Genomic DNA, 14,835 nt, shown 5'->3' on the forward strand with positions numbered 1-14,835 from the left:
TTTTAACCCTCTATTTTATAATCTCGAGACCTCCACCAAGACCCCGTGAACACCCTGCAGCATCAAGAAACGCATCATCACCAGCTTCTCCACCACGCCACGTCCCTAACTATTCAGCAGCACAGCCCGCAGAACAATCAGCAGAAACGACAGCATCCCCAACATCTGTTGCATCAGAGTGCGACTTCTTTGACGTCCCTCGAACAGCAACAGCAACAGCAGCACAGTCCGCAGAGCGGCCAACAGAAGCGACCTTACTCGACGTCCTCGAGCTCCTGCGGTAGCGTCGACGGACTGGAAGTGCACTTGACGAATTCCCTACTGCCATCGAGGTACCACTCGTCTCATCATCACCATCACATGCCGCCGGACTCGACGTCGTCGACGACGTCGACGTTGAATGAAGCTGGCGGCGTCATCATGTATCCAAACTGCGGTTTTAACAACAACGATAGCTATAACGCCGCGGCACTTCAGCACCACGATGGTTACCAACAAAATCACCCTCAGGCTCACCATAGCAACGGAACGGTCAAGCACACGCATCATCACCATCATCTGGAAGCCTCGTCAGCCGGCTATACCAGCGTCATCGTTGACTCTCAGCAGTACAGTCCTAGCACCGTATCCCAGGAGCTGCATGCGCACCAGACGGCGTCGGTGAGCGGCGGCACGCCGCCGCTGCACCATCAGTCTCATTACGAAACCCATCATCAGTTTGTTCACTGACATCAATTCGAGGTGCCCTGCGCGTAGCACTTCGACGCCGCTTGTGAAGACGACGCGTGCGGGCATCATCATCGTCATCATCATCAACAGCAGCAGCGTCATTGCGTAATGTCAGAGTGTGGAGGAGAGCAGTATGCTGGACATCAGACGAATAACGAACCTTACAATCCTACTGGGTCTCATGTTACCTACATCACACCCTACAAACGACTATGGAAAATGGAGGAACGAAGTATCGCGACCCTAAGAGGTAATTCGTAATTGCTACTAGAAAGTTATTGCCCTAAAGTGATAATATTGTTATTAGCTATTAAATGTTACGAAAAATTCTCGTCTTTACATTAAGCTTCTTTCGACGCACGTGTCGAATTAATACGTTACTATCTAGATTTTTATCTGCATGCGGAATTAGTAAAACTAATTGTCGCACGAGTTCGATAAGAAGATAATAAAATATTATTTAAACATTTCTTTTTTTGTGTGATAGATGCTTTCACGTAAAGAAAAAGAGTTACGGCAGATCGACGTTTCGTTTGTGAGATAAGCTTCGGAAAGTATGTATGTATCTGTGTGAATGATAAAAAAAAGCGTAGAAATACGCTGAAAGGTCACCACGTTCTGACAAGAGCTAAGGACTGAAAGATCACGTTACCAATAAAATCTCGATGATGCGACATGGACAGCGGTGGTCAAAGAATCGATTTGATTTCAACATTCTCTGGAATAACAGTAATAAATGCTATTGGAATAAAGATATGACGATGACGAGGAACAAAACGATACTGTTATCGTTATTTTCTTAGATAATTTGAATGTTAATTTTAAATCTATTAAAATTTGTTGGAATCAATCTCACTTGTAATATCATTAGGATATGAAGAATGTGATTTCAAGATTAATAATTCCAATTATTGATATAAGAAAAATGATTATGTCAGTATTATAATCACTTAAATTCGGGTACGCTAGCCAAGTTATTGCAAGGAAAAATGTATGAAGATTAAAAAGTTGTTAATTTGAAAATAATCATCAACTCCTTTATACGTGCTTCGTGTCACATATCTCGAGATGAGACAATAATAATTCGCGATATCGTAATCCAATTTCACTTAAGTACTTCACAATAATGATCGGACGTTGCGAGCATCGTGTAGGAAAAAGTTAAGAATATTTTATACGCGCTGGACGCGTATCTCCTGAGGATTCTACGAAAAGTAATTCGGCAAGAAGACATCGGGCGTGAAATATTAATTAATATTCGTTTGAATTTGATATGAATTGGAAACAAGAACAAAAATATATATCGATTTTCATAGACTTCTCAAAACTCCGAGAAATCGGATGTCGGAATTCTATATAAAATTTATTTATATTTTAAAATAATTCTAAATAAATTTTAATATATATACATAGTAAATTAATATACAAACGTTCCAGAATTTGTACAGTAAAATGCACAGTGCAATTGTCTACGCCAGAAGAAGCAACTTTTTCCTCAGGCAAAATGGTATTTAATTTTTTAATTAAGTTCGTAATTTTGCCAAAAAGGAAAAAGTTATTTCTTCTGACGAAAAATCGCACTGTGCGTTCCATGCGCACAAATTCTGGAATACGTTCTGTATATTAAAATAATTGTACATTAAATATAAAATATTAAATAAATTTTTGTTTCACAGAACTCTGATGAGTAACATCATCAAAATCGGCTTGACAGATCGAAAAAAAGATACATAGCAAAATTGAATGGTTTTATTATAGTTATTCTAATTTTATGCGTCATTGTTAGATATTTATATGCATGTATGCAACTGCAAAAAAATTTGTTTTCTGTAATAAAAGTATAAAAATATAAATAACATTTTTAATAAATTTCAAATTAAAACAGCTCTAAACCAATAATTAATCTGTAATAACAAAAATAACTGATAAGATGAGCACTCGCTCTCTATCTTAAGCTGGAATCACAAAATGCACAATTTCTTGAATGATTAGCTTGCATATCGCTGTGTTTGCTCTAATGCATGTTGGATACTTTATCGCTTGTGAACGTAGATGCACAACAAAAAGCACAGACAATAAGAACAAAAAATAAAGAACTTTTTAACATATTGAATAAGAAAAACTTATAAAATGTTTCTTGTTCAACATATTGATCTCTTATTCTCTGTTCCTATTGCTTGTGTTCTTCATCACTGACGAAGACTTTTTAATGGAGGGTATGAATCTTTCCACACCCCCAAAGCTCCTGCTGGTGCAGCGGGTGTAAAATTCTACACCCAAAATTCGGAGTATTTTTATTTTTAACTAATTTTAAAATTAGTCAAAAATTTTTAAAATATTTTAATTTTTGACTAATTTTAAGAAATTTTAAGAGATTTAACAAAAACCAGTATTTGATTAGGGTACTCACGTTGCACATTCAATAACAAAAAATAAAATACTTGAATGTTATTAAAACCACTCTCCCCCTCCCCCTTGAATGAGGTACTCCACACCCAGAAAAGTCAAAAGTTTCCATCCCTACTGTTCATTATGCATCCAGCTTCATAATGGACGAGTCCATGCCGGTAAAGCAATTGGACCTACTTATCGAACGATTGAACATGATTGGTCAAGATCTACAGGTAAGAATCTACAGGTAAGAATCATGTCCAATCGCTCGGCAAGCAAGTCTAGTCTTGCTTTACCAATCTGAATCCCCGCAGTTTTTTTATATTATCTTGTCAGCAGCAAAATGATTGTACTAAGCTTTTTTAAGGTCTCACGAGTGGTACACTTTGTGAGAGTTGTATGTGTTTTATTTGTAAAACATAATACTTTTTTTTATGGAGAATAAAGCACTACATTGATATAAAAAAAAAATGGATTTTTAAAAACACAAAAAGTTAGAGTAAAACCATTCGATTTAATCTTATGTACCTTCTTCCATATCACAATACGTTTTGGCGGTGTAGTCGCATGAAAGTTCTGTGGAACATTCTGTAAATAAATTTTGTATAGTTTTATATTAGCCATTTTCATCCCTTCAATTTTTGAATTGCAAGTGTTGAAACAAGATATTCAAATATTAAACAATATACTAATCAGGCTATTAGCGTTGTTGCTATACCATTAAGGCGAGACATCTCTCGAATGTAACACTATGTAAATACCGTAGACGTAATTATTCTAATTGATTATATACATAAAATGTATATATATATAGTAGCACTTACATCGATCCGCAAAGACTGACCGGTGCTTGTGCCAATCGACCAAAGAAATTTACGCTCTTTTTATCGAAGAATTAGTATTATATTTTTAATCGCGCTTATTTAAGTATGCGTATCCAGAGGAGCAAGTATATACTGTATATATCTGTAAGTGCGTAGCGTAAAACCCAATGTACTTTGACCATCGCGGGATATTTTATTACGGATAGAAATTAACATGTCTTAGACCGTGTAATCAACATGCTTGTATAATCGGCATCAAAGTGAAAACTCGAAACAATAACTTCTTTTTTTTTTAACGCAAGTACTTCAAGACTTAATGGTCATTTAGATTAGATCTCAGATACTTCTTGTGTGATTTTATACGCATTTTCAAGTTCTTTTTTAAATACTTCTTTCCAAACGTGAGAAAAAAAAATTGTCTCGCCATTTTAACGCCGAATATACACGCATAACGCAGGCCTGATTATTTGTATTAATGTAAAGTGTGAGATTTCGTAGCGAGGATAACGGCAATGTCCGTGTCAATCATTGTAAATATTGTAAAAGTATAATTACATACGTACATACAAGAAAGTATATCATATTTTCTTCTGAAAAATGTATTTTTTACTTGTCTTCTCCCGCTTCGATATCTTAAGATGCAGGCATTTACGAGTCAAATATTAATAATTAAATAAGATAACGCTTTCTTTGTTAAAAGAGACGAAAGACATTTAACAGCTATGCATTGCACAAGCAAGTGAAACTGATATACATTGTGTCGTTCCTAATCTCAAATGTCTGATGTAAATCGATTCAACAAATTAATTTCTTCGAACAATTGAAGAAAGGATAATTATCGCAAGATGGATAAAGAAGACATTAAGCAACTTGAACAAGCGTTTCAAGCGTTTTAGCTACGCGAATTCCCACGCCTGTTGTTAGATTATTCCGGATTTGCATTTTCTAACGAATGCGTGTTATGCGACAAAAAGACGAGAAGAATAGGTCGACCGAACAATCGCAGACGTCGAGAAAGCACTCTGCTAGAAAGCAGTTGACAAATAATAATGGCAAAAATTTCAGGTAATTCAGCTTTGCGAGATTCTCACGATTAAATTAAGAGCGACGAGCGAGATCGGGTGCGCGCGGGATCGCACACAAAAGCGATCCGCGTCGCGCAGCATCCACGCGGGGAGCAGCATCCCCTGTCCCACAAACACGGTGAGGCAACGCGATCCCGCTTTCCTGTCGCGCGACCCCGATTGTCACTCGGCCGGCGCAAACAATAAATTAATTGTGCCTCGCACGATTCTCCATCGGCTAGCTTTCGGCGGTCGTGTGCTTGCTGGCATGAGGTCTCTGAAGAGGCACGTGCCACTTTACAATCGCCATTCAGCTCCTATTCCTCTTTCGCGCGCGCGCGCGAAAAGCAAGCGTGTAAAAAGGTGGATTTCGCACAAGTCACGTTCCTCAAAGTCGAACTTACTCCAATTACGAATGTCATACTATTTCTCTCTTTTAGAGATAGTAGAAAGGAAGTGTAAAGATGAACATAATTGTGTTTGTCTAAAACGTCCAATATTAACTTTGTGGGACAATTTTCCTGTAGCAATGTTGACAGTTTGTGTGGATCTGATCAAAACTGGCTCTTCAAATATCCGAAGACTTAGGCTCATCCAAATCGAGGATATGCTTTAGAATATTTTAATTTCTATTCTAGTAGGGTCGTTGCACTAGTCGTTGAACAGTCGCCAATGAATGACTGTTTAGAAAAACTATTAAAATAATAAGACTTTAAAATAATAAACTGCAAAATTAATTGATATTGTTGAAATCTAATTTTCATGGAGATTTTATTAAAATGCATTTTTTTATTTGAAAATGTAATTGTATTAGGTTATTTTATGTTTGTTCATTGACTGGTCTAACTTTTTATTTATTCATTGACTGCAGTGACTCTATTAACAAAATCTGTGCCGAAAAATGATGGAAAAGCTTTCAAAAAATGACCTGTCTTTAAAAGCTTTGGTCTTATGTAATACTGATGTCAGATTGATAGAAAAAAAATCTCAGACGTACGGCCCTAAACCGACACCACGGGCGGTATTTGACAGTCGGGACTTTCTGTAACGACTGATCGCACAATTTCACAGAATCGTGGCCGCGTCTCATTCACCGGCCGAACAACTTAACGAGCCGCACGCGACTTCCTGCAGCCTCGACACGTCGTCGCACACGACCGATAATGGCACCCCTCGTGCACTATCCCGCCTCTAACGTTCTCATTATACTCATATCGTGGCCGGTGTATTCTTCCGTTCGTTTGCTTCTACGCATTACGACGAGCACTACCGGCAGAATTGCGCGGTCTGTTATTATCATTGACATGATTATATGCGATTTAAGTAATGTTATTTCTTGACTTTTCAAAAGTGCAAAGCTATGAAATGAATCTGTTGTCTTAGGCATCAAGATAGAAGAACAAGTACCATACGTATTACGTTTCAGCGGTTGTTAGTTTTAGAAAGATGCTTGGACCTAAAATAATAGTTGACAGACAGAATTTTATCTTAGGAGCTATAAAAGAATGTCCTGATCGCTTTCCTTTCTTTTTCGACAACAGGTTACCGAAATCGGAAGTATAATTCTCTATTATGTAACGTTGTTATTGTAAGAGAGTTGGTTAAATAAGTTTAAAATAATTCGTAAATATAATAAACATAATAATATACGGACAGTCAACTCGCAGAAGATTAGAATGGTGAATAGGTGGAGTCGAACAGTGTGGACTGTGTATAATTGCCACGGTGAGACGAGTGGTTTTGTTTCTTTCCTCGCGTTTCTTCCAGTCGCTCGTAAAAATATGAGACGTGAAGTCTTAAACTTTTACATATGTCTCCACCCTGCACGTATACTCTACAGTAAAACGGTACGGGTATTATATAGAGAGAACCCGGTCACGAAAGTAATGAGGCCACGTATGGTCGGCGAAGAACCGTTGCGCAAATCATATATTTATAATTACTTCCCCTTCGCAATTTTCTATACCTTTTTATTTTTCTTTTCTGTCGAAAGAAAAGAGTAAAATTAAGATGGTTAAAATTATTCTTGAAAAAATAAATTTAAATATTGCTTAGGGTCACTGCACTAGTCGCTGAACAATAACTAGTAAATGACTATTTCAGAAAAGAATTAAAATAATAAGACTTTATTAATAGTAAATTGCGAATTAATTGTACTTTTTATGATCTAATTTTCATAAAGATTTTATCAAGAGATCATTTTTTATTTAAAATTGTAATTATATTAAAATTTCATGTATGTGTTCATTGACTAGTTCAATTTTTTATTTGTTCATTGTCTGGTGCAGTAACCCTATAAATTTCATTCTATTCACTCTACTGTTTGTACTTGCTAAATTAAAAAAAAAAAATTTATTATTTTAATTTCAAGACTTTTTTTGTTTTAGCTTGAGTTTTCGCAAAAGTTCACGACAAGTTTTTTCCTAAATGCAGCGACAAAGGATAATATCATGGATCGTGCGTGACACCCCTGAAGAACAACATATGCATCGGCTGTATCGAGGGTACCGCAGAAGTGGCTATTATTCCCGGCGATTAGGGATATAAACGCGGATTTAGGGTAGAAAGCGAGGGGGGAGGGAGATTTTAAGTAAACTAAACACTTGACAGGTTGCGTGCGCTGTAGAAACATTTGTACCGCGGGGGGTGTAGTATTTACTCATCATTAAGACGCGGATTACGGAGATTTATGGGGATGTAGCACAAACCGCGATGCTCTTATAGATGAAACTAGATGAAATCAGATTCGAGATCCCCGAAAATGGAAGCTACGCAAGTAATCGTGCTGCCAGGCTAACGTTTATAAGCTCAATTATGCGAGATCTTACCTAGTTTGATAATGATTCTTCAAATCTCTAATACAGAAACTCTATGACAAATTCCAGTTTCAGGATCAATAAATTTGTTAAGAAACGTGACGAAACGCTTGTCGTCATAAATGAACGAGGCCAGAAAGAGCCGAGATGTTACAAATAATGGAAAAATTTCGGTGCAAAGGTCGCAGTTCCAGATAGATTTCCGTGGAGCGAAGATCGCGTTGGTCGGAGGCGATCCTTGGTGCTGCCGGTGATGGTATAGTATAAATCTGGCGTATGTAGCTGAGGAAAGGCGATTGTGTTACGTTGGGTTCTGACGGAACCGTCGCACACACACCAATACAAACACGCGCGCACGCACACAAACGCACACGAACGCAGGCACGCAGGTGTGTAGCGGCGGCGGGCCTGCGCGCAATCGGGGGCGAAGGGTCCGCTTTAGCGGAGTCGCCCCCGCGGTAACCAGGACAACGGCACGCAACGCCGCCCACAATCCCCGGGCTGTCTTGTCCGATGTGTTTGCTCGATGATTTTATACCAATTACGGCCTATCCCCGTGCCATTGCCTACGCCAACACACATACACATACACGTGCCACCGGTCGCCGCCATCGCCGTTCCCGCGCGCGCGATTTCGCCACCACTTCCGGAACGGAAGCCATCACCAGGTAAGATCGGCGATGCTACTGATGATTAAAGCAAGGCGTCAGATACTTGGTACTGGCATCGTTACCGATGAATATTGGAGGATCGGCACTTACTCTTGAAAAGAAATAGTATCTATGTTTTTTAATATCGATATCAATTTACTTCTTATCATCTCCGAAAATATTTTAAATATTATTGGAACACCTGTTGCGTTGAATTAAAATCTGATTCTAACTATAATCTTTGTAAAAATCGTGAAATTTATTTAAAATTTATAAAAACTTACGACAAATAGTTTTTTTAATACTTTGTTGAAGTATCGCGACAAATCGATCTGTAACATTTCTTGTTACGATTAATCTGGGTAAAATAAATATTATCTTTTTCTATCTTAAATAATAAAGTATATATATATTTAAATCACATATGGCAAAAAATATATATATTTAAATTAATAAGACACTAATAAACGATACACAAATAGAAGAATGTATTTGATATATATATACACAGGAAAATAATCAATTATGATCATATTTGATATATATATATATACACAGGAAAATAATCAATTATGATCATATTACATATTTACGTGGTGCATACCATTTCGCAAAATAAAAATTTATTGCATTTTTATTTATGATTTTATAATTTAATTTAATTCACTGTTTAATTGGCTCAGATTTTCATTAAACTTAGTTTACTCAAAAGTGATTTTCTTATACATATATTTATATTATCTATGAGGGCTATTATGTGTTTAATAAATGTCAGATATACTAAGATATACTATATAAATATTAACTTCATTTATGTGTTACAAGCACAATTAATTATTTCCCAGTATACGTGATATATTTATTAATTTATAAGCATGATTATCTTTGGTACTGCATATTACTTCAATTATATTACAGTATGATTTGTACATTTAGATCCTCACGGGTAATTATGAAAATCTGTTAAAAAAATATTGAATCGACTAGTATATTTCATAAAGTCTAGCATTATCCTCTTATCTGAAAAATATTGTGAATCCTAAATGCATAAGGTATTATGTATTTCGAATTTTTTCTACTCTTAGAAGAACATGAAAAATATTCGGAGCACCGTGTATATTTTTCTCTGCGGCGTGAAATGTATATGGAGACATCTGAACATCCTCTGGTAAACCTTCAACATTATCGGCGTGTCGGATGGCCGATAAAACAGACAGCAAAAAACAGAATATCTAGTAACAATCACAACTCATAGACAGAACGAATTAAACTGAATAAAGTTCTTTACTATAATTGTGTGCTGTTCATAGAATACATATCCAAATCTCTCACTTTTAACTAATTTACAGATCTTTATTAATTAATTTTTCATTACATTGAGAGAGATATTTAAAAATTCATTTCTTGGATATAATATTTATTTCACTGTAATAAATCTTTATTTAAATAAAGTAAAATAAAATTTTATCCCCAGCAAAAACATCAATTAATAAAAAAATGATACACTGAGAAAAAAGTCAAAATATTAGCAAACAAATGATGTTATCTAGAACGTTTTCTTCAATATTTATTGTTTATACAAAAATATGATTGTGATGTCGAAATAAACATTTCTATAAAATATATCTTATTTCAGCAAAATATAACTTATTTTTCTTATTATTTGGTTTATTTGCTAGGAATAATATTTTATTTCGCCGTATTTAAATAAAGAATCATTTTAGTAAAATAAATTTGTAATATTTGAAATATTTTATAGAAATATATATTCTACCATCAGTTAAATTTTTTTATAACCAAATAAATAAATAACGTCACGAATAACATTTGTTCGTGAATATCGCATTTTTTAAATTTAATTTAATCAGCTCTATCTGTCCAGATCTAGAGATAATGCGATTATTATCAGACACCTTGTATGATAAATATATATCATCATTCATATGTCATCTTGTAGTTTTTATTATTCTTCAAAATGACTATCAATTTCCACTTTGATGATGTTGAAGATTCGAAGGCGTCATATCTAAGGAAAAGTTGAATTAGAACTCATTTCCGATAAAATGGCACTCTAATTTCTCTAATTATCAATTATATATTATAAGTTGAACTGTTATCGTTTTTAAACGTTATTTTATGCCGCAGCAAAAGATCGGAAATTCTAATCAAACGTATCTAAGCAACATGTATTTACATATAACATCTGCCTAAGGTAAATAAAAAAACTTGGACGTTGAACCGTGTTACATTACGCAATAAGTTACGCAGAGAAATACTATACATTCAGAAGTAAATAATACTATTAATAATATAACTAGGTCAAACTAATAACTTAAACTAAGTGTATATCTTACATTACTTGATATCTCGTTAATTATCGATTAATTGGTTCGGATAAGTTGCATCAGTGCCATGAGATCTGTCATCTCAGATTCGAATTTCGATCAGAATTTCGATCGAGCCTCATGATACGTTCCACCATAATGGCCGTTCTTATTCTTGCCGAAATCGTCGTCGAAGTTGTCGGTCCCGCTGTACATGGAAAAGCCACGGCGAGAGAGTAATTCTCCAGGCACGATCGTGGGATTGGTGTAACAAAAGTCTGCCATCATATTCGTCTGCCTGTTTAGTCGATTGGACCTAAATCAATTTTCAGTTTCAACCTTCAGCGATCGAATTCAAAGATGGAAAGGAACGAGGATTCGATGGAGATGACAGATGAATTCAAATCGATCGCTGATTGCAATAAGGATTATAAATGGGAAATGTCCTCCAAGCACTGCACGAAGGAAACGATGACTACTAGCATTAGTAATAACCGATTGAAGAAATTACGAAATAAAACTTAAACTAAGGAGACTTTCTTCAAGTTTCGTGGCGGAAGTGAGTTGAATGAAAAAAAGAAGACCCGGAAATATTTTGAAAAAATCGCAGAAGGAAAGCAACTCGAGGTAACAAACAAGATCGTCCTCTACGTGACGAAAGGTGCAGTTACAACTTTCAATACAACAATTGGAATAAAATCATATCAAGATTATGACTGAACTGCACTTTTATGTTAAACATTTACGAGGAAACCAGAAATCATTTACTAATAAAAGTAAAATTTGTGATTGTCATTATTGCCTTACATTCTCGAGAGAGATAAGCGAAATAATCGGAGCAATAAAGATATGCTATCAACAATTTCGTCGGCTACGTGACTCACGAAAGAAACATGCGTATCTTGTGGCAGAAACGCGAAAATGTCTGCTACCGTTGCAGATACGTGTCGAACATTTTTTTTTACTTTCCTTTCGCCGCGCAGGTGAACCGCCAAGTGAAGCAATCAAATAATCGCGGAAATATCAGTCTACTGCATGCAATACTCGATTTTACAACAGTATTCATGAACGTACAGTTAGAACGATATCAAATAAATAATTTTTACGTTTTGCGAAATGGCTGGAATCTTCAATGGTTCAATCTTCCAATTGCGTAGATTTTACTGAATTTTGTAATTATATAAAAAAAAAAAAAAAACAAGAATGTTAGAAATATAAGAACCTATTATCAAAAGAGAGACGTTTATTTTACGAAGACGTTCCATAATATTTTAAAGCTCTTAAAACCGGATATTTCGCGTGCACGTACCTGGCGAAATACGTTGCCGACGTATTCGCGATCGTACTATGTGTTTAGCTACGGTACGATTCAACCATGTAGAAATTTTGAAACGTATTACGCGAACGCGAAGACGCACGTTGGCTTCGACTATACACGCACTTTTGCGCAATTAAGTATACGTTTGTCATCGTCGGATTAGAACGTGAGCACTTTAATTAATATGACTGATATTTGCTAAATATTTAATATCTTTTATGAATAAACCTTCGATTGTTGTCCCAATTGTCGACTGACAACGAGGATGTATTACTCACCCGTCCTGGGCTAATCGATTTACTTTCACGAATAGCACGATCACCAAAACGAAAAGTAAGATAAGCGCGACGGCGATGATACCGCATGCAATGTAAAAATATAGCGTCAAATCGTCGAGAGATCCCTAGAAACAAGAGTTTAGTGTCACACTTTTTCCTTAAAAAAAAAAACACAATTAAATCCAAATCGTGGAAACCGAAAAACGCTCGTTAACGAGGGGACGGATGCTCGTATGAAAAATCTATTTTATTCGTCCGTCTGGTTTCGCGATAAAATTCATGCAACGCGATTTTGATAAACAAGCGTTAATTTAGAGCGATGAAGCGAAAGTTTCGAGTAACAAGGAAACGGGAGTGCAAGATATCGTGGATGGAATTTCTGTCGTGCGCGCGGCTATGAAGCTTCGCTTCCTCGAGGTTTCGTAAACAGCGTTCATAAATTTCAATATCAATGATTGTTAATGTCAGGAATTGACGCACTTTACTCCAATCATTACCGTATTCCTAATCAGAATTTTTATCTCTCGAATATCTGTTTCATGCATCGCATCGACTAGTTTTTGCACCGATCCGACCTTGCGTGCACTGCTAGCTGCAACTCTAATAACGAGGTCTGCGAACGGACGTGATCAATTACGATACGAGATCTACTGGAATCTGTAAATATCTCCCGTATTTTGCTCGAGAGGAAAAACGAGGGAGATAATAAGAGAGGAAGTATACGTGATCAATCGCGAATCACTGAACATTGCGCGTGAGTTTTAAACTTTTTTCAATTTTAACTGTGTATCTCAAAATTAGTCCACATAGTCTTGTCATACCTTAAGACTAATCATTAAGTTATGAGATAAAGGAATATTTGTTCGTTGATACGAAATTATCAGATAACTTTGTTCACGATGATACCTCCGTTAAGATTCTAATTGCATTGTAACTCTTTTGAAAAATAATAATTATGTATATATATTTATGTATTATATATATTTATGATAAAATATGTATTACGTATAGATACACTAAACTTTCCTAAATCACTTGTTAAAAGGGTATACGTGCAAATATTTAAAAAATTGCAATTACATGTAGCTTGTTATATCCCTCCCATCTAATTTTTTTTTTCATTGTCAGCACAGAGATAATTTGCGCAATTGCCAGATGTGGAAACTTACCACGCCTAAGGATACACCGAGGAATATCAGCTTTGCCATGAGGCTAGGCAGATGGCATAACTATTTAATAATGTCGTGCAAATGATCGATAAACCGATGTACACTGTTTACGACACTTGAGCGAAGCACGACTAGGAATTTTGTCGAGAAAAAGGAAAGGAAAATCGTCACACGTGACACTTCGAGCGTATTTGCGGTCAGGGACCGTGCGACCGACCTCGGGATCATTCGAGAGATATGTAAACACCGAAAGTGGGAGAAACTACCGTGTTACTTACCATCGTAAGTATGAATCAACCAGCCGAATCCGCGAACGCCGGTCTTGTCATGCCTCGCTCGCGACGTTGTCCTACGTATGGATGTCGGGTTTGTTCAAGATACTGATATCAGACTGTTATCGCGATCTACTCGCGTATCTATCAAGAAGCAATGACATTGTGGACTCCAAGATGTTGGTAGATCCCGATCGGATTACTCGCGGTCCCCCGATCAATTACAAAAAGGATCAAGTTTGACTTGAGAAATCCGTGAGAGAATCCAACGTCGATGACCGTCCAGTCACGATAGTGGCGAATCGCGAGCAAGGTTTCAAAAAAGAAGAGCAAAGGAAAACGGAAAGAGGAGAAAATGGGAGAGAAAAACGGAAAAGCGTACGGTCAATGTAGCGATTTCTGAATCCTCCACCACACACAAGTTCTCGTCGCTATCGCGGACGACGGTCCGACGATCGTCGTCCGACAGGTGCGCAACCGGCTAGTTAAACGAACACTAAACGAGACCGCCGAGAGCGAGGTGAGGCGAAGCCGGCAGTGCCAGCTAAGCAACATCGAACGCTGATAAACCCCTCCAACGATCATCACCGGCATGTGTACACACGTGTGCGATCAACTTGCGTGTCTCCGCGGGGGCATCCGCGCGACCTCCTCCGCGCTCTCACCCACGGAGACGCGTCCCCGCGTGGTGTCCTGCACCTGGACAAGAATGCTCGATTGCGTAATGCACCGATCATTCTCGCTCGTTCGCCAGACATCGATACGCCAGACATCGATAATTCCGCTAATAGTATTCGAATACGTCGCAGAAGCCTACGATATCATGGTTTACTCTTGCGAGCGAAAAGGATTGAATATTTGGCATTCGATATTGAAAGTATCGCCTAATGTTGGAGTATCATAAAGCTTTTCAGTGAGGATTTTTTAAAATAAAGCTTAACGAATTATCAACTTCATTTCTTAAAAAAAAAAAGTATCTAATATTTTCAAGAATTTTTTT

The 14,835-nt window shown here is 36.8% G+C and overlaps 2 protein-coding genes and 1 long non-coding RNA gene across 9 annotated transcripts in view; 2 read left to right on the forward strand and 1 right to left on the reverse strand.

The window, feature by feature from the left end:
- Nucleotides 1-4,542, forward strand: part of LOC105197750 (single-minded homolog 2) — a 50,701-nt gene extending 46,159 nt beyond the window's left edge. For both annotated transcript variants that reach the window (XM_039454127.1, XM_039454126.1), the window contains exon 9: nt 29-4,542. In XM_039454127.1, the coding sequence (XP_039310061.1) occupies nt 29-729 (701 nt within the window). In that variant the 3' untranslated portion in view covers nt 730-4,542. The remainder of the gene's footprint in view (nt 1-28) is intronic.
- A 4,593-nt stretch (nt 4,543-9,135) lies between these two features.
- On the reverse strand, nt 9,136-14,589 carry LOC105197749. 6 transcript variants are annotated; one of them, XR_850832.3, is made up of 4 exons: nt 13,564-13,835; nt 12,395-12,519; nt 10,829-11,096; nt 9,136-10,500 (listed from the first exon to the last, which is right to left on the reverse strand). XR_850832.3 is itself a non-coding variant. In XM_011164263.3 (3 exons), the coding sequence occupies exons 1-3, from the start codon at nt 13,842-13,844 to the stop codon at nt 10,919-10,921; spliced, it is 306 nt and encodes a 101-aa protein (XP_011162565.1). In that variant the 5' UTR covers nt 13,845-14,589; the 3' UTR covers nt 9,136-10,918. The 6 variants fall into 6 exon arrangements, 4 of the variants coding, with proteins under 4 accessions (XP_011162565.1, XP_011162564.1, XP_011162563.1 ...); XR_850831.3 differs by having other exon boundaries at nt 10,829-11,114; XM_011164263.3 differs by lacking the exon at nt 13,564-13,835 and adding an exon at nt 13,842-14,589 and having other exon boundaries at nt 9,136-11,096.
- LOC120358788 lies at nt 12,592-14,202 on the forward strand. Its single transcript, XR_005575652.1, has 2 exons — nt 12,592-13,148; nt 13,523-14,202. It is a non-coding gene; the product is annotated as an uncharacterized LOC120358788 (long non-coding RNA).
- Nucleotides 14,590-14,835: the final 246 nt, after the last annotated feature.

Source organism: Solenopsis invicta, chromosome 10 (genome assembly GCF_016802725.1).
Source record: "Solenopsis invicta isolate M01_SB chromosome 10, UNIL_Sinv_3.0, whole genome shotgun sequence".
NCBI classification, from domain to species: Eukaryota; Metazoa; Arthropoda; class Insecta; order Hymenoptera; family Formicidae; genus Solenopsis; species Solenopsis invicta.